The 20,482-nt window shown below is 45.2% G+C and overlaps 1 protein-coding gene across 1 annotated transcript in view; it reads left to right on the top strand.

The window, feature by feature from the left end:
• Positions 1–20,482, top strand: part of LOC124605516 (large neutral amino acids transporter small subunit 1) — a 367,273-nt gene that overhangs the window by 107,074 nt on the left and 239,717 nt on the right. Inside the window, exon 2 of the mRNA XM_047137258.1 lies at positions 16,425–16,671. Within this exon, the coding sequence (XP_046993214.1) occupies positions 16,425–16,671 (247 nt within the window). The remainder of the gene's footprint in view (positions 1–16,424; positions 16,672–20,482) is intronic.

Consider the following 20,482-nt stretch of genomic DNA (forward strand, 5'->3'; position numbering starts at 1 on the left):
CTATTTTATTCTCTGAATATTAGCTGAGGGACTTGGGAGCTGATATATGTAAAAATAAGTGTGAAATCTTATGGGACTTAACTGCTAAGGTCATCAGTCCCTAAGCTTACACACTACTTAATCTAAATTATCCTAAGGACACACACACACACACACACACACACACACACACACACACACACACACACACACACACACACACACACGCCCGAGGCAGGACTCGAACCTCCGCCGGGACCAGCCGCACAGTCCATGACTGTAGCGCCCTAGGCCGCTCGGCTAATCTCGCGCGGCTGATATATGTAAAACTAAGTAAAATGTTGTTTGGGGACAGTGAGGGTGGGTGGGTCATGACCGTTACTATCCCTTCTCCCTGCCTCTGGTCAACGCCTGGTTCCAGCAGTGCGTGAGGTTACCTAGCTGTACAAACACGGAAAGTGATTGCGGAAAATGCTTCCACGGGCACCCAATGTGCCCCGCAGTTAACGTACATAAGTTTACTGACGATGAGTAGTAACGAGTGCCTTTGTTGACGGAAAGGTGGAAAGTGCAAGCAAAATGACGAAGTTGATTAAATCGTAGAGGTATACAGATGGCACAAGGTTCACAATGTTAAGCGGACTGGGATTTAAGTATCTGCTTTAAAGAAAAAGCGATGTGCTCAAAATAAATATCACATTGGCGGTATGAATAAGTGTGTTTGTCGCAAAAATTGTTGCCTAATATGAACAAAATAAGGAAAACGCACTTAGCGAAAAATTCACAGCTCTTGTACCACATAAAACTGAACAAGCCTAGCAAAGAAAATCCCTCTATGGTATATGACTCAAGCTAACAAAATTAACGATCGCTCATGTACCAACGCCATGATACAGTTTTAGAAAACAGAAACTCCATTAGAAAAATTAACTATGGAAAGTAAAGCAGTTAGTCGTTATATCACGAGTGGTGATAGTAGTAGTAGTAGTAGTAGTAGTAGTAGTAGTTGTTGTTGTTGTTGTTGTTGTTGTTGTTGTGGTCTTCAGTTCAGAGACTGGTTTGATGCAGCTCTCCATGCAACTATCCTGTGCAAGGTTCTTCATATCCCAGTACCTACTGCAACCTACATCCTTCTAAATCTGTTTAGTGTATTCAGCTCTTGGTATCCTGCTACGATTTTTACTCTCCACGCTGCCCTCCAATACTAAATTGGTGATCCCTTGATGCCTCAGAATAATCCCTACCAACCGATCCCTTCTTCTGGTCTAGTTGTGCCACAAATTTCTCTTCTCTCCAATTCTATTCAATACCTCCTCATTAGTGAAGTGATCTATATATCTAACCTTCAGCATTCTTCTGTAGCACCACATTTCGAAAGCTTCTATTCTCTTTTTGTGTAAACTATTTATCGTCCACGTTTCGCTTCCATACATGGCTGCACTCTATACAAATACTTTCAGAAACAACTTCCTGACATTTAAATCAATACCCGATGTAAACAAATTTCTCTTCTTCAGAAACTCTTTCCTTGCCATTGCCAGTATACATTTTATATCCTCTCTACTTCGACCATCATCAGTTATTTTGCTCCCCAAATAGCAAAACTCCTTTACTACTTTAAGTGTCTCATTTCCTAATCTAACTCCCGCAGCATCACTCGATTTAATTCGACTACATTCCATTATCCTCGTTTTGCTTTTGTTGATGTTCATCTTATATCCTCCTTTCAAGACACTGTCCATTCCGTTCAGCTGCTCTTCCAGGTCCTTTGCTGTCTCTGACAGAATTACAATGTCATCGGCGAACCTCAAAGTTTTTATTTCTTCTCCATGGATTTTAATTCCTACTCGGAATATTTCTTCTGTTTCCTTTACTGCTTGCTCAAGATGCAATAACATCGGGGATAGGCTACAACCCTGTCTCACTCCCTTCCCAACCACTGCTTTCCTTTCATGCCCCTCGATTTTTATAACTGCCATCTGCTTTCTGTACAAATTGTAAATAGCCTTTCGCTCATTGTATTTTACCCCTGCTACCTTCAGAATTTGAAAGAGAGTATTCCAGTCAACATTGTCAAAAGCTTTCTCTAAGTCTACAAATGCTAGAAACGTAGGTTTGCCTTTCCTTAATCTATCTTCTAAGATAAGTTGTAATGTCAGTTGTGCCTCACGTGTTCCAATATTTCTACGGAATCCAAACTGATCTTCCCCGCTTCTACCAGTTTTTCCATTCGTGTGCAAAGAATCCGCGTTAGTATTTTGCAGCCTTGGCTTATTAAATTGATAATTCGGTAATTTTCACATCTGACAACACCTGCTTTCTTTGGAACTGGAATTATTATATTCTTCTTGAAGTCTGAGGGTATTTTGCCTGTCTCATACATCTTGCTCAGCAGATGGAAGAGTTTTGTCCGGGTTGTTTCTCCCAAGGCTGTCAGTAGCTCTGATGGAATGTTGTCTACTCCCGGGACCATGTTTCGACTTTGGTCTTTCAGTGCTCTGTCAAACTCTTCACGCAGTATCATATTTCATCTTCATCTACATTCACTTCCATTTCTATAACACCGTCCTCAAGAACATCGCCCTTGTATAGATCCTCTATATACTCCTTCCACCTTTCTGCTTTCCTTTCTTTGCTTAGAACTGGGTTTTCATCTGAGCTCTTGATATTCATACAAGTGGTTCTCTTTTCTCCAAAGGTCTCTTTAATTTTCCTATAGGCAGTATCTATCTTAACCCTAGTGATATGCGCCTCTACAGCCTTACATGTGTCCTCTAGTCATCCCTGCTTAGCCATTTTGCACTTCCTGTCGATCTCATTTTTGAGAAGTTTATATTCCATTTTGCCTGCTTCATTTACTGCATTTTTATATTTTTTTCCTTTCATCAGTTAAATTCAATATCTCTTCTGTTACCCAAGGATTTCTATTAGCCCTCGTCTTTTTACCTACTTGATCCTCTGCTACCTTCACTATTTCGTCTCTCAAAGCTACCCATTCTTCTTCTACTGTATTTCTTTCCCCCATTCTTGTCAATCGTTCCCTAATGCTCTCCCTGGACCTCTCTACCATCGCTGGTTCTTTCAGTTTATCCAGGTCCCATCTCCTCAGATTCCCACCTTTTAGCAGTTTCTTCAGTTTTAATCCACAGTTCATAACCAATAGATTGTGGTCGGAGTCCACATCTGCCCCTGGAAATGTCTTACAATTTAAAACCTGGTTCCTGAATCTGTCTTACCATTATATAATCTATCTGAGACCTTCCAGTATCTCCAGGCTTTTTCCATGTATAAAACCTTCTTTTATGATTCTTGAACCAAGTGTTAGCTATGATTAAGTTACGCTCTGTGCGAAATTCTACCAGGCGGCTTCCTCTTTCGTTTCTTACTCCCATTCCATATTCACTTACTGCGTTTCCTTCTCTTCCTTTCCCTACTCTTGAGCTCCAGTCACCCATGACTATTAAATTTTCGTCTCCCTTCACTATCTGAGTAATTTCTTTTCTCTCATCATATATTTCATCAGTCTCTTTGTCATCTGCGGAGCTAGTTGGCATATAAACTTGTACTACTGTGGTAGGCGTGGGCTTCGTATCTATCTTGGCCACAATAATGCGTTTACTATGCTGTTTGTAGTAGCTTACCCGCATTCCCATTTTCTTATTCATTATTAAACCTACTCCTGCATTATCCCTATTTTATTTTGTATTTATAACCCTGTAGTCACCTGATCAGAAGTCTTGTTCCTCCTGCCACCGAACTTCACTAATTCCCACTGTATCTAACTTTAACCTATCCAGTTCCCTTTTAAATTTTCTAACCTACCTGCCCGATTAAGGGATCTGACATTCCACGCTCTGATCCGTACAACGCCAGTTTTCTTTCTCCTGATAACAACGTCCTCCTGAGTAGTCCCTGCCCGGAGATCCGGATGGGGAACTATTTTACCTCCGGAATATTTTACCCAAGAGGACGCCGCCATCATCATCTAACCATACAGTAAAGCTGCATGCCCTCGGGGAAAAAGCAAGCCCGTTTTGGTTAGTGTTACAAGGCCAGATCAGTCAATCATGCAGACTGTTGCCCCTGCAACTACTGAAAAGGCTGCTGCCCCTCTTCAGGAACCACAAGTTTGTCTGGCCTCTCAACAGAAACCCATCCGTTGTGGTTGCACTTACTGTACGGCTATTTGTATCGCTGAGGCACGCAAGCCTTCCCACCAACGGCAAGTTCCATAGTTCATGGTGGAAGACGTCTCTGTTAGAACTTCTCTCCCACCCCTCCCCCATCTCTCTACACACGTCCTCCGCATATGGGTTAAAACGTTGGGGCTCTCCGAGAAAATTCGTTCTCTTTCGGCATGGTAACACGAATTTTTTTAAAGAGCACTTTTTCTAGAACCATAAACTTGCAGGGACAAGCGAAAATAAACGTAACACCCTAACGTTTCGAATGCTGACGTCAAGTAAACGGAGTGATAGTGCGCCAACGTGTGAGGTTCGCACTTGTAATGAGGATTACGTGGCCGAAGGCTGCCGTAGACACCGCCTTCCTAACCAGCGAAACACGGAGGCTCGTCCACTGCGTCAGAACAGGCGACGGCCTCGGTAACTTTTCATTCGCCAATTTTCGCAGCAGTAGAGGCAAAAACCGGTCTGCCGAGTACGTGCTTGTTTACTTACAGTAATAAAGGTACTGCCGTGTTTCTCGATACGGATCGAGAGTTCATTTCCATACTGGCGCTGCAGGAAATTGATGTTCGGTAGGCGCTCTCAAGAAATCACAAAAAAGGTAGAAAAGAATGGATCAGTTATCAACAATCTGTAGCCTGGACCTTAAACGTTAGGTGCTAACTATTCTAAATCGAAATTGCGTCGCCGTCGCCACAGATATCGTCTGCGCGCAGAAATCCCAGCGCTCCTGTCTCCGCTCGGATAGGAAACCGCTGAAGTCCACGGCTTAAAAACCAAGTAAAAAATCTGACATTCGCATATGGTATAAATCTACAGTATCTCTAAACATGTTAAAAATCTCTTCATTTTAATTGGGGCCAGAATCATGTTAATTTTCCTGGAGCGGGCGAAACTTTCCCGCCTGGGAAATAGTTTCTAACTCATCACTCTCGGAAAGTACTGAATGTGCCAAAATATTGCATTGATGAATAACCACTCGAGCTGCTGGGAAGTCCTTAATTTTCGTCCATGACCAGCTTCGGTTTTTATATTGAAGCTTTTTCCCAGTCGAATCAAAATGACATTATAAATGGAACCAAATTTTGTACATAACGACAAAATGAATACATAAATAATTTGCATAGTATGAATGTTTGGGCTTAGATATGAAAGAACCAAATTTACACTTGCACAATGTAAGGATGGAAAACGTTGGGATGCATTTACAATGTCAGTTTATGATTTTACTATAAGATTTCTTTGATATTAAAGCCATACCCAGTCGTGTAGTTAGCTAAAGGTCTTTTTAGCAATTGGAGAGGTTATTCATTAATTCAGCAAACAGTTACGAAACATCAGCGCTTTCTAAAAATGGAGGGGTTACTAGCAATGAAATATGTCGCTAACTTGATTACCAAAGTACTTCGCTCGGCAATGAGTCTTTCCACAGTTCCATATAGCATTGCGTTTGATATGCATAAGCTTCGGCGTACGTCGCTGTTTCGCAATTTTGTCCGTATTTATTTTGTATGAAGTTTACAATCTCCTACAAAGATCATTTAAAAATTCTGGAATTCATATATGGCGTAAAACTGCACAGTGTCTCCCTTGTACTCCGTTTTCGACTACTTTCGTCGCACTTCCTAAGCCAAGTGAAACTTAATCACACGAATGTCCTTTTGGAACGGTCCAATGAGATTGGCAGGCAAAGTGCCTTTCCCAGCAGTGTGGGAGTCGTCAATGCCAGCCTCTCTTTGGTTATTATTTCAGTCCAGCACGCTAGCTGCCAAATGTCAACTACTTTAAACCTGACTATACATACTGGTAGCTGTAGTGTTGGCGTCACAGCACTCCTGTTGCCTGTGGAAACAGTTCTCCACGACGTATGGTAGCAATGTCGTCAGACAACAGTTAACGACCACACAGACAGGCTCGGCACATTGGGTTTCTCATCATATCAGTTTGAGAAACCGGACAAGTCTGAAGAGGACTCACGCTCCGAGGATTCCGTACAAACTTAATTATGTATACAGGTAGTTAATCCATCTCGAGAATCTCAAGGATTTTTTTCCCTTTTGTCCGTATCGACACTGGCAAAGTATTTGTAAGTAGAATTCAAAGACTTTCGGGAATGTATTAATCTTAGTTTTAAGTTTAAATTTTTTGTATGATTTCGCATTCTCTATTGTACTTGTCCGTTTATTTTATTAATTTTGGAGTTATATTAACAAGCATTGCTAACTGACAATGCCAGATGCTTTGACTTCGTCTGCTCTCGTCCCTTTTGCGATTACTGATAAGATTAGACGGAATTCTTCAGAGAAGAAAACGGTACAGCCGGCTGTTTATTGGCTAACAATACGAGCCCACTGATTGCCAATACGTTTTGTGAAACATCGGACATCAATAGCGCTTCCGATTTCCGCAATATTTGCCGTGCAAGCTGCACGTGATTCACCCTATATAGAGAACTCCTAGCTCTACAGTCCGCATCCTCCATATATGACTTCAGAATATGAAAATTTGCTGCATACTGGCGATTTTGCACGTCAAAAATGGTTCAAATGGCTCTGAGCACTATGGGACTTAACATCTGTGGTCATCAGTCCCCTAGAACTTAGAACTACTTAAACCTAACTAACCTAAGGACATCACACATCCATGCCCGAGGCAGGATTCGAACCTGCGACCGTAGCGGTCACGCGGTTCCAGACTAGAACCGCACGGCCACACCGGCCGGCTTTTGCACGTCAATGCCAGTATTGCCGAGCGGAAGATGTGAGCAATATAAAATTCTTTATTATGTAAAATACACTTCAAATGAACAGTGTGTACATCATAAAATAGCTAACGTAATATGCGGTCCAGTCACTTTAAAGGGACCACCTCCTATGTTCAATGTCGACATGCAATAACCAGCCACAGAGGGCAGGTGGCAGCACCGGAAGTGCGGCTATATAACGCTTGTAGCGAGGGACGCGCTAAACGGAGCAGTCGTTGTTGAACGGTTCACGTAACGTCCAAAAGGCAGCATCATTGGTTTTCTGCCGGGTTCGATTACCGGCCGGGTTGGAAATTTTCTCTGCCCGCTGTGCCAAAATTGGGACTTCGTATAGGCGCTGATGATGACCGCGCAGTTGAGTGCCCCACAAACTAATAATCAACAACATTCACTTTCGGGCCAAGGTTGGAAACATTACCGAAATGGCTCAGCTTGTTCGCATGCTGCCTTGGTTAAAGTATACTGTGCATGGCAGAATCCAAAACCAGGGTGGAGGCAACTGTTCTGTACCAAGTGCCATAGGTGACGGAGGTGAACTACATCTGCGGAGGTGTGTACGGGCGAACAGACGCGCAACTTTTGAGGAGCTGACCGCCCAGATGAACCAAGGGACTACCAGCAGTGTGTCCTCAACGACCACTTACAGAACTTTTCTGCGTATGGGCCTCAGCAGCAGGCGCCTGGTTCATGTATCCGTGTTGACTGCATATCATCGGCGACGAAGGCTGGAATTTGCTCGTCAGTGCCCCAACTGGGCGTCCACTATGCGGTGACAGGTGGCCTTCTCATATGAATCATGTTCAACGGACAGATGCCTTTTGGCGTGTACGGCGTGAAACGTCTCAAATCAAACACCCTGCAACAATAGTCTGAAGGGTCCAGGCCGGACGAGGAAGCTTTATGGTCTGGGGAATGTTATCGTGGCATTCCTTGAGAGATCTCACCATTCTGGAAGGCACAGTGGATCGGCACAAGTATGCATCTGTCCTTGGGGACATGTAGTTTGTTTTTCCTTGCCAGGATGGGATCCACGAGCAGGACAATGCAACGTGTAACACAGCTAGCAGTGTACGTGGGCGGTTTGAGGAGCATCAGAATGAGTTTGCCGTACTCCACTGGCCACCATATGCCCGGATTAAACCCAATCGTCAGTCTGTGGAATCCTCTCGATCGGGCTGCTCGCGCAGCTGACCACGGCACTATAGTCAGCATGGTTCCACATCCCTGTCGGTACCTTGCAGAACCTCACTGACTCTCTTGCTGCACGACTCGCAGTAGTCCACGCTGCAAAAAGTGGTTAGCCAGGCTCTTGACAGGCGGTCACATTAAAGTGACAGGACAGTGTATCAAACAAATAAATACACTACTGGCCATTAAAATTGCTACACCAAGAAGAAATGCAGATGATAAACGGGTCAAGAGTAGTGCCTGGCGTATTGTGACGAGCCAGTTGCTCGGCCACCATTGACCAGACGTTTGCAGTTGGGGAGAGATCTGGAGAATGTGCTGGTCAGGGCAGCAGTCGAACATTTTCTGTATCCAGAAAGGCCCGTACAGGGCCTGCAACATGCGGTCGTGCATTATCCTACTGAAATGTTTCGCAGGGATCGAATGAAGGGTTGGGCCACGGGTCGTAACACATCTGAAATGTAACGTCCACTGTTCAAAGTGCCGTCAATGCGAGCAAGAGGTGGCCGAGACGTGTAACCAGTGGCACCGCATACCGTCACGCCGGGTGATACGCCAGTATGGCGATTACGAATACATGCTTCCAATTTGCGTTCACCGCGATGTCGCCAAACACGGATGCGACTATCATGATGCTGTAAACAGAACCTGGATTCATCCGAAAAAATGACGTTCTGCCCTTCGTGCACCCAGGTTCGTCGATGAGTACACCATCGCAGGCGCTCCTGTCTGTTACGCAGCGTCAAAGGTAACCGCAGCCATGGTCTCCCAGCTGATAGTCCATGCTGCTGCAAACGTCGTCGAACTGTTCGTGTAGATGGTCCCCATCTGTTGACTCAGGGATCGAGACGTGGCTGCACGATCCGTTACAGCCATGCGGATAAGATGCCTGTCATCTCGACTGCTAGTGATACGAGGCCGTTGGAATCCAGCACGGCGTTCCGTATTACCCTACTGAACCCAGCGATTGCATATTCTGCTAACAGTCATTGGATCTCGACCAACGCGAGCAGCAATGTCGCGATACGATAAACAGCAATCGCGATAGGCTACAATCCGACCTTTATCAAAGACGGAAACGTGATGGTACGCATTTCTCCTCCGTACACGAGGCATCACAACAACGTTTCACCAGGCAACGCCGGTCAACTGCTGTTTGTGTATGAGAAATCGGTTGGAAACTTTCCTCATGTCAGTACGTTGTAGGTGTCGCCGCCGGCGCCAACCTATTGTGAATGCTCTGAAAAGTTAATCATTTGGATATCACAGCATCTTCTTCCTGTCAGTTAAATTTCTCGTCTTTAGCATGTCATCTTCGTGGTGTAGCAATTTTAATGGCCAGTAGTATAGGTAAAAGGTGAAAAAAAAAACATAACGCATTTTCTTCATATTAGGACAGCGGTTTCATGATAAAAGAAGAAAAACCAGGATTTGAACGTTAAAAGGACTGGAACCAGTGCAATGTTCCTATGTAAGAGTTATGTCGACCACTGGTGGCCCTCCTTCCCTGTGGAAGGTCATTTGCATGGCGCCGCCAACCGGCACAGACAAGGCGATACAGCCATCTCCGGCAGGGTGGTCATTCAAGCGGCCATCTATACTGTAGCGGACGAGGACTTTCGTAGTGCAGTTAGGCCGTAAAAAGTTGTGAGCATTTCCGGGCATTCGGTGGACAAGTAGGCCGTAATACTGTCAACAAATTTCAATGGGCTTAGTTTTCATAGAAACCGGAATTGATTCTGGAGTACTAGGTTCTTTTCAACAACTTTCGATCTCTTACAACTCCCAAAATACTCGACGAAAAAGATTTATAACTATAATTCGTGATCACAGCCACATCCACACAGTATCACTATAACAGCGTGTAAATATGTAAATTAGCTGATGGGAAATCATGCAACGCCAAGAGTGACCCGACAGGCAGGAGCTCTGGCTGTAGCTACTCTAGAGTGGACTCCTGTGCTGAAGCGCGCCTCTGCCGAGCGCATGCGCGCTGTGTCTAGCTGACCTGGTATTTTGAGAGGGGAGCGGCGGCGTCCCTAGGGATAAAGGAGGCGGGTCCTGCAGGATTCCAACACAATGGCGGGAGGGGGACGGCTGCTGTCAAGGGGGCGCAGCTGCCTGGACTGGAAACACTCGCCCCACCTCTTGTCTGCAGTCAGGCCTGCCTACACACACACTCAGCGTTAAAGCAAGGGAGAAAGGCTCGCAATTCCATTTACAAAATGTTCTCATAGGAACGATTCTGCTTGGCGTAATGGAAAGTTTATTAGCCGCTTTGTGAGGATTTTCGGTTTCATGAGACTCCCCACGATTTCCCCTCCTTTGCCACTCTCTTCATCATACTGTTTGAGGAGCATTTCCATCCAATGTACTCAATTACTTGTATATACTCCCACCTCTGCCTCTTCCCCCCAATGTTTTTTTCACGTCGACTGCTCCCTGTAGTACCAAGGAAGATTTTCTCTGATGTCCTACGATCCTGTCTCTTCTAGCAAATTGTTCCACATAGTCCTTTCTTCGCCGATTCATCGGAAAATCTCATTTCTTATCAGCGCTCTTAATTTCCACTATCCTTCTGTAACATAACATCTCAAACGCTTCAATTCATTTTATTTTTCAGTCTTCACGCACTCCACGATTCACTTTTACTGTGCCTCATACGTACTTTCTGACAATTTCTCTCTCGAAAATATTAAGGACCACGTTTGATGCCACTAGGCCTCTGTCGTTTAGGAATGTTCTCCCTGACTGCTAAACTGCTGCTTTTTCCTCCGTGCTTCGCCCGTCATACACTATTTTACTTCCGCTGTACAGACACCCAACGCAACACCCATAAAAAGGGAACAATTTATAAACAGAGATATTCCATGCACACATGACATGCGATATTGTGCAAGACGCACCACATAACAGAAATAAAATTTCATTGACATCAACTCCGTCTCTGAGACAGGCTGATAATCTTTCACTTTACCCTTACAGAAACGTTTGAAGACGCGGTTACTCTGCTGCTTAATGGAGGACTTGATTTAACGTCCAGAAATTAACATCTACACAAAACAAGAGTTGTCGCATGTAGTTCATGCGTTAGCTGCACTTCAGCTTTCGAGTGCAACTAAAAGTAGTTGTAGAATGAGATTTTCGTATCTTTTTATTAAGAAGGACAATAGCAAAGTGCCATCATTTAACATTTTCCGAGACAGGTGGTGTCTCATGGCTATAAACCGAAGACAATAGGTTTGCCTTCTTCACGCATCGATACCAAAGTTTGAATGATCCTGTAAGTTTTTCGTATCACAAGAGCTGAAGACCTTTTTTCCACACTTTCTGGAACAGCGAGTGTATTACTGAGTATGACGTATGAAGCTTTTGTTACAGGCGATCAGAAAAGTTATCGATGGATACAGCCACTGATGAGTCAAAATATTATCACCACTGTCAAAATGGTTCAAATGGCTCTGAGCACTATGGGGCTTAACATCTGAGGTCATCAGTCCACTAGAACTTAGAACTACTTAAACCTAACTAACCTAAGGACATTACACACATCCATGTCCGAAGGAGGATTCGAACCTGCGACCGTAGCGGTTGCGCGGTTCCTGACTGAAGCGCCTAGAACCGCTCGGCCACACTGGCCGGCTCACCACTGTCCACCTCGAAGTTCAATGGCTCTGTGGTGTTGCGGGCACGTGACACAGTAAGGAAAGAATGTAAGCAGAACAGAGACGAACTGGCAGTCACAATAGCGAAGATACGGGCCCCTAATACGGAAATCCATTGATATAAACGGTTTTGGCAAAGGGCACATTGTTGTGGCGCTGCGGCTGGAAACGATAATCTTTGAAACGGCGAAGTAGGTCGCCTTTTGGAGTACTACTGTTGTGAACGCCTACGAAAAGTAGCTGAAGGATGATGAAATAATGAGTATCCCGTAAGGTATTGGACGACCACGTGTTATCACAAACCGTCGAGATCGGAGGATTGCGCACTGTGTTATCCAGGATAGGCAACCATCTGTGGCAGATCTGACGAAAGAGTGCTTCTGTAGGCACAAGTGTTACGGTGCACACCGTTCAAAGGTCACTGTTGAACATGAAGCTTCACATCACACGACCCCTACGTGTTCCTGTGTTGACGCAACGACATCGCCAGTTATGATTGCAGTGGTCACAGCATGACTGAGTTTTCTCTGGGGATCGATAGGAACGTGTCGCCTGTCGAATGCATCGCTTTTCTTGTTACACCAGGTCGATGGTTGGGTCCTTACAAGCCGCGATCCAGGCGGAGGGTTGCACGAAACATGCACCGCGCCATCGTCGGTGAGGGATGCTGTGGGGTACATTGAGTTGGGCTTCCACGGGATCCATGATGGTAATCGAAGGCATCATGACAACAGTGAACTACGTCAACATCGTTGCGGATGACATGCATCGCTTCATGCTTGATGTCTTCCCCTGAGGCGGTGACATCTTCCAAGCAGGATAACCGATTACTGTCTGTGTTGCAAGGTCAGAATCGTTCAATGGGTCCGCAGCTCGTGGTCTAGTGGTTAACGTTGCTACCTCTGGATTACAGGGTCCCGTGTTCGATTCCCTGCTGGGTTGGGGATTTTCTGTGCCCGGGGACTGGGTGTTTGTGTTGTCCTCATGATTCCATCATCATTCATAAGAGTGGCTAGACTGGACTGTGCACAGATTGGCAATGTGTACGGGCGTTGAAGACCGCGCAGTTGAGCGCCCCGCAAACCAATAATCATCCATCATCATCATCATCATCATCATCATCATTCTACTATGGTTTGAGGGGCGTTATATAGTGAACTGACCTTAATGACTTGGCCAGCAAATGCGCCTGATCTGAACCCATTCGAACACACATCGTGCACCAGCTGCGTACCCGCAAACCACCATTCCGTAATTTCTTGACCTGTGCGTAGATATCTGTGCCACACACTTCTGGAATTCTGTCAAGGACTTGTAGAATCCACGCCTAGCAGAAACTCTGTTGTACTGTGTTTTAAAAGTGGAAGAACACGCCATTAAACATGTGGTTATAATGTTTTGGTTCATCGGTGTATCTTGTATAGGACGGCCATGAGCTCCGCAATCATGCTGCTTCTCTCTGTTAGGAATATGAATAAATAGTTTTTTTTCTGAGAACCTGGGATTCTGCATAAGGGAGGGCGGCAGCTGATCTACACAGATATCTAATATGTAAGAAGCATTGCGTGATGAGTCAACGTTGAAGGTTCCTAACCAGATTTGTTAGAGGCGGCCGGAAACATGTTTACCGAGGACCTAACCCACTCCACAAGGTATAATACGGGTGGAAGAGAACGGCAGGTCTCCGTGGATCCAATGCCAGGGCAGTAGCTGATGTGTAAGAGGATGGTTGGGTCGGGTAACTGTGAAAAGGTCAGTGAATCGAAACGTGTAGCAGATTTTAGTTCTATAACCTAACCAGAATTTGATTGGAACGACCTGAGATATCAAACAAAAGTAACGAAGTTCAGGGAGCGAGGAGATTAAAAATTATAGACGTAGACTTGAATACTGTTAGCAGATTTAGATAGATGTAGGTTGCAAGAATATAGGCTTCCACGAAAACTAGCCTGCGGGCTACTGCCACTATTGTTACTAATCAAAGGAAGTAATTCAGTTAAACTATCTGCTTCTCTTAGTGTCTGAACCAAATTGGTAGACATTGCAGAATAAGGAAAAACACTAATGATAAAATCAGTAATTTTGTGGGTAAATATTTACGACCGTCAAGTGTGTGTTGAATTCCTAACTGACCAAACTGCTTAGGTCATCGGTTCCTAGATTTAAACGCTACTTAAACTAACACACACACGCCCATGCCCGTGGGAGGACTCGAACCTCCGGCGGGAGGGGCTATCAAGTACTTGAAGAAAAGGTAACTGCTTTAGAACCACTCCCAATCATTCACGTCAATTTGTTAACAAGTAGCACGCTAAATCGGTAATCAATAAAACTTCCTGGTAGATTAAAGCTGTATGTCGGACCGAGACTCGAACTCGGGACCTTTGTCTATCGCGGGCAAGTGCTCTACCTACTGATCTACCCGAGTACGACTCACGACCCGTCATCACAGCTTCAATTCTGCCAGTACCTCGGCTCCTACATTCCAAACTTCACAGAAGCTCTTCTGCGAAACTTGCGTAACTAGTACTTCTGGAAGAAAGGATATTATGGAGACATGGCTTAACGACAGCCTGGAGGATGCTTCCAGAATGATATTTTCACTCTGCAGCGGAGCGAGCTCTGATTTGAAACTTTCTGGTAGATTAAAACTGTGTGCCGGGTTCTTGGGTAGCTCGGTAGAGCACTTGACGGCGAAAGGCGAAGGTTCCGAGTTCGAGCCTCGGTCCGGCACACAGTTTTAATCTGCCAGGAAGTTTCATATTAGCAAACGCTCCGCCGCAGAGTGAAAGTCTCATTCTGGTAATCCTTATTTAAAATGAACCGTGCCACAAGCAGGGAGGTGGCGAGCGGCCATACCTATGGCGGTACTGACCCTAAGTAGCATTTGAGAAAAAGCATTTTGAGCCACCAGCTGTACGTGTACACCTTTATTCTCAACCGGTTTCAGTTTTAGCAAACATCATCACGGAGATTAACAGTGTGTATGTAAAGCTGATGGATCAAAATGCTTTTCTTAAAAAAAATTCAGACGAAGCTGCGAGTGCAGAAAATTAAAGCACTTCAGTACATCAGATCAGTGGATGCTGCTTCTAGTTGCCACTTGCGATTTCCAGTACATCAGACTTCTTTTCGGATCAATGTGACGTGGCAAAGTACTTTCTTTCTTCATTTCGCCGGTCGCACTTTTTTAACAGCATCAGCTCAAGCATTTTCTCTGCTATTGCTCCATCATCAGTAGGTTTCCTTTATTTAATTATTTCCCAGTTACGTTACTTGTGTGAATGTCTGCCCTGGGCAGAACTGGCGTATTTGGCGTGCAGCAGATCCGACTTTTTGCTTCACCATTGGGTATTGGTCTAAGTGTGTGACGTTGACGTCGTCTTTCGTTCCGTTGTGTTGACACATTCAGAAAACCGGTCCAGTACACTCTTATCACTTAAAGCAGCTTTGTTTCTCAGAGAATAAATTGCAGGCCACTTCCACAGCGGAGTGCTGTAAGCGTAATGCTATAGCAGCCTCGTAGATCGCACTAGTTAGCAGAGATGATGACGCTTGCACACGATTTACTAAAGTGGAGAGCTGCATGAAACAAGCCTTAGAACCGAAGACAACGATTACTACTACTACTACTGCTACTACTACTGACGTTTTCCAAGAAACCTCAACAAATGTACAGCGCGATCCATATAAACCTGAACTTCTTTATTGAGTCATAATTTCCTTCGGAAAGCTCGTGGAAACGGAAAATGTTGTTTTAATGATCTTAGTAGCTCTGGAAAAATCAGATATAGCGTACCATGTTGTCAAGTTGACTGTCGTTTCTGCGCATTACCTCCTTTGTCCTGTATGATTCCGCGCTTGCACGGCTTTTTTTTTCTTGTGGAGGATATCTTCAAGCCGCGCGGGATTAGCCGAGCGGTCTAACGCGCTGCAGTCATGGACTGTGCGGCTGATCACGGCGGAGCTTCGAGTCCTCCCTCGGGCATGGGTGTGTGGTTCAAATGGCTCTGAGCACTATGGGACTCAACTGCTGAGGTCATTAGTCCCCTAGAACTTAGAACTAGTTAAACCTAACTAACCTAAGGACAGCACAAACATCCATGCCCGAGGCAGGATTCGAACCTGCGACCGTAGCGGTCTTGCGGTTCCAGGCTGCAGCGCCTTTAACCGCACGGCCACTTCGGCCGGCCATGGGTGTGTGTGTGTGTGTGTGTGTGTGTGTGTGTGTGTGTGTGTGTGTGTGTGTGTTTGTCCTTAGGATAATTTAGGTTAAGTAGTGTGTAAGCTTAGGGACTGATGACCTTAGCAGTTAAGTCCCATAAGATTTCACACACATTTGAACATTTTTGGTATCTTTAAAAGCCGAATGTACAAGAAGAGACCATGAACAACTGCAGAATTCCGTGAGGCTATTACGCACGAAATAAGCTATGCTGGTGAGGATACACTTCACAGAACGTCGAAGAATATGGTGAAACGATTGGTTCAAATGTTATGACCCATTAAAGTAGTTGAAGTTTATTTGTACGTGTACACTGTGCTGTTCACGCAGTTTTGCAGGATGCCTTACGTACAGCGCAGCACTAAAGGTGGCGGGCGGCGATTAAATGACGTCATGATTCTTGTTGTTGTTGACAGGTGGGCGCCTACTGCTACGCCGAGCTGGGCTGCATGATCTCAAAGAGCGGCGCCGACTACGCGTACATCATGGAGACGTTCGGACCGTTTCTGGCGTTCGTGCGGCTCTGGATCGAGTGCATGATCGTGCGGCCTTGCTCGCAGGCGATCGTGGCGCTCACGTTCAGCGTGTACGTGCTCAAGCCCTTCTTCCCAGAGTGCGATCCGCCGGACGACGCTGGCCGCCTGCTCGCCGTGTGCTGCATCAGTGAGTACCCAGTCCTGCTGTACCATCTCCACTCTGGCACTCCTCCTCTAAAATACAAAAGTTTTATACTGTTATGCCTTCACTCCGTCTACAGCTACAAATACACTGCTCGAGCCACCATAAGGTGCCTGGCGAAGGATGCTAGTCATTCCTTTCCCTCTTCCACTGGCAAATGGAGCAAGGGAAAAAGACTGTGTACATGCTTCCGCACGAGCCGACATTTCTTTTGTCTTCAGATTCCTATGCGAGATGGATGTTGGTGGCAGAACGATCGTGCTGCAGACAGTCACAAGTCGCGGTTCTACAGGCATACTCAGTAGAGTTTCGGGTTTGGGGAAAGAACTTCTCCCCCCTCCCCCCCCCTCCTCCGCATCATGTATTCCCATTTGAAATCGCAGAGCATTTCCGTTACACAGGCATGTCGACCTAGCCTAGCGGTAAGATATACAGCGACACGCCTCTAAATTGCTTCCTTGTCTTCTAGTAAAACAGGCGATTTATGGCGTTCCCCAAGTAGTGTTATAGGCCCTCCCTTTACTATTCCTTATCTATATAAACGATGTGGGAGACAATCTGAGGAGCCGTCTTAGATTGTTTTCAGATGACGCCGTCATTTACCGACTAGTAAAGTCATCAGAAGATCAAAACAAATTGTAAAAAGATTTAGAAAAGATAATGAATGGTGCGAAAATTGGCAATTGACCCTAAATAACGAAAAGTGTGAGGTAATCGTCATGAGTGCTAAAAGGAATCCGTTAAACCCCGGTTACACAATAATTCAGTCAAGTCTAAAGGCTGCAAATTCAACTAATTACAATTACGAACAACTTAAATTGGAGGGAACACACAGAAAATGATGAGTGTACTAAAGAGACTGCCTACACTACGCTTTTCCGTCCTCTTTTAGAATACTGCCGCGCCGTGTGGAATCCTTACCAGGTAGGACTGACGCAGTACATCGAAAACGTTTAAAGAGTGGCAGTACGTTTTTTATTATAGCGAAATGGGGGGGGGGGGGGAAGAGTTTCACTGAAATGATACAAGATTTGGGATGGACATCATTAAAACAAAAGCGTGTTACGTTGTGGGGGGGGGGGGGGGAGAATCTTCTCACAAAATTCCAATCGACAGCTTCCTCCTCCGATGGCGAAATATTTTATTCACGCCGACCTACACAGGGAGAAACGGCCACCATGATCACCATGAAATCAGAGCTCATACGAAAGGATACAGGAGTTCGTTTTTTCCGCGCGCTATACGAGATAGGAATAATAATGAATTGAGGAGGTGGTTCGATGACCCCTCCGCCAGGCACTTAAATGAGATTTGCAGAGTATCCATGTAGATGCACATTTAGATTCCATCCGAGCTCGTGGGAGTCCCAAAAACTCGACTGGGTCGCATATCTGTTCCGTCTGTGGTCTCTTAGAGGCCTATATGAGGTACGCCTGCCTAGAACTCTTCAAATACACTGAAGTAGATTATTCGCTTTCCCTACATCAGCCATTAAGTGCTCCTGCCACTTCATGTCACCCTGCAGCGTTACACTTAGATATTTAACGGACACAACTGTGTAAAGTAGCGCACCATTAACACTGTATTCTAAAGCTGCAGGATGGTTTTTCCCACTGATTCGCATTAAACCCATTTTTTTTCTAAATTTATAGCGCGTCGGCATTCATCACACCAAAGAGATACACTGTCCATGTCGTCCTGTATCCTCCTCAAACTTCGCGTACACTTGCAGTTTGCTGTTCATTCTATCCGTCAGGTCGTTTGTCTATACAAAGAGCAAGAGCAGACGTATAACACTTCATTGGTGCACTCCTTACGGTATCTTTCTCTCTGACGAACATTTACCGTTGGTGACGACTTGGGGCGTTTATCACTTAACGTTTTCATGTCAGTCACATATCCACGCTATAGCCTCGATTTCGTTTTACATAAATAAAAAGCTTTCCACAGGTAATACAATTGTTTTACTTCGTCTAACATTTTTCTTCGCTAAAGGTGGAAGATAGCCAAGCGAAGAAATCCTAAAATTAGCAGTAATCTGATTCCTGCATATTGGTTTTTCATCAGTCTGTAGATAATTTTATCATAGTCTATGGTTCAGCAGAAGTAGATTCTTGCACTCTCCACATCGATGGAAAACGCATCCCTGTGCTGGGAAGTACCCATAAGTACTTTGTCGTAGATTCTGCAGATGCTTTGAAAGCCGCTTAGTAAGTAGTATGTGAAAGAGTTGTATCTACGCAGGTACAGGTACTGTACCTTCTGAAGTCTGGAAATGAAACGCGGTTGCCGTTTGAGAAACATCACCGCTATAGTTGTACGTTCTTCATTGCAGCTTCTTCCACTTCTAAGTTACCGTGCCACACTCACTGTGCTGCAGCTCATAAATGTTAACTGCCACGTTTCGATCTTTGCAATCCAAGAGTTGATACTTTTTCCAGCCATCGCACAGCATCGCCAAATACTGATCTTTCGTGAACTGAAAAAAAAAAAACTGATTGTTTTTAAAATAAAAAGCGGTAATATGTCAGCCATGCCTCTCCATAGGTAAAATGTCGTCTTTCCGGAACCTCACCCTCTCTCTCTCTCTCTCTCTCTCTCTCTCTCTCTCTCTCTCTCTCCCCCCCTCCCCTCTCCCTCTGGTATTGACGGCGTCCCTTGGCAGACTCCTCGTGCGTCTGCCCCCGTCTGGAGGGCGCATCGCCAGACAAAAGGGTCGCGCGTTACCAGACTAACTACTGTCTGAGTGTCTGGTGCCAGGGCGTTTGTACTAGGTCACTGCCGCAGAATGCAGCTGCCTGTGCAACGGAGATGCCCGACATTACTGAAATACTTACTTTGCTTTCTACCTACTAAAATGCTCTACAAATACCTACTTTAAAGGAACTGAGAACTACGTAAAAAACAAGGCAGTCTTTATTACCTTTTATTCACCGTACCGTAACAAATCTCTACTTCCACGAGGAGGACTTTGTGCAGAAAATATGATCTGGTTTGGGTACATTGCAAACAGCAGCTATAGTCCCGTAAGTTTTGACTTTGCCTGATGTAAAATGAGGACAATGAATATATGAAGATATTTGCGTCGGATCTAGCAATAAATCAAATAACGATCGAAATGTGACTGTTTACCGGTGCTTTAGTAACATAGTGACAGAATCAGAAAAACAATATTTCAGATTAGGCGTATTTGTATTGTTGCTGACAAGACAGTAAGGTAACCAAAATTAAAGCTAATTTTTTGTGTATGTGTCAACCAGCCTAGAGTACAATTCAGTTGCCTCATCTTTATTGCCATCTCCTCAGTGGGAGGGGTGGTATAAGCAGGTCGAAGGGGAGCTCGTTGTCAGCCTGACCAGCCGCCGCCCTCGTCTGGGGAGTCGTTTTACGCCGGCCGCTGGGGATGGCCTCAAATTCATTATGGGCTGCCGGGGCGCGCTGGCATCTGCGGAATTCTGCGAGCCTCTGCTGGCGATCAGGTCACCACGGTAGGGGGGGAGGGGGGGGGGGAGGGTGTGCACGCCCTGGAGTCTTCAGAGCCGGCGCACAGGCAGCCACGTGGCGAGGTCACGTTCTAGACCGAAAGCAGCCGCGAATTGGGAAACCTAGTCGTAAGTCGAGCACCGTGTTCTCCAACTCTGTATTCTAAAAGGGTTTGCTATGGCTTACCGGACAAATTACGTAGTAATAAATTACCGAATCATCGTCCAACATTTTAATCCTAATGGAACATGACTTATTATGTACCAAGTTGCTTTTCATCGAATTTCGTGTTCAGGTTCCAGCCTGTAACGCC

The sequence above is a fragment of the Schistocerca americana genome, chromosome 3, assembly GCF_021461395.2.
Source record: "Schistocerca americana isolate TAMUIC-IGC-003095 chromosome 3, iqSchAmer2.1, whole genome shotgun sequence".
Lineage (NCBI taxonomy): Eukaryota > Metazoa > Arthropoda > Insecta > Orthoptera > Acrididae > Schistocerca > Schistocerca americana.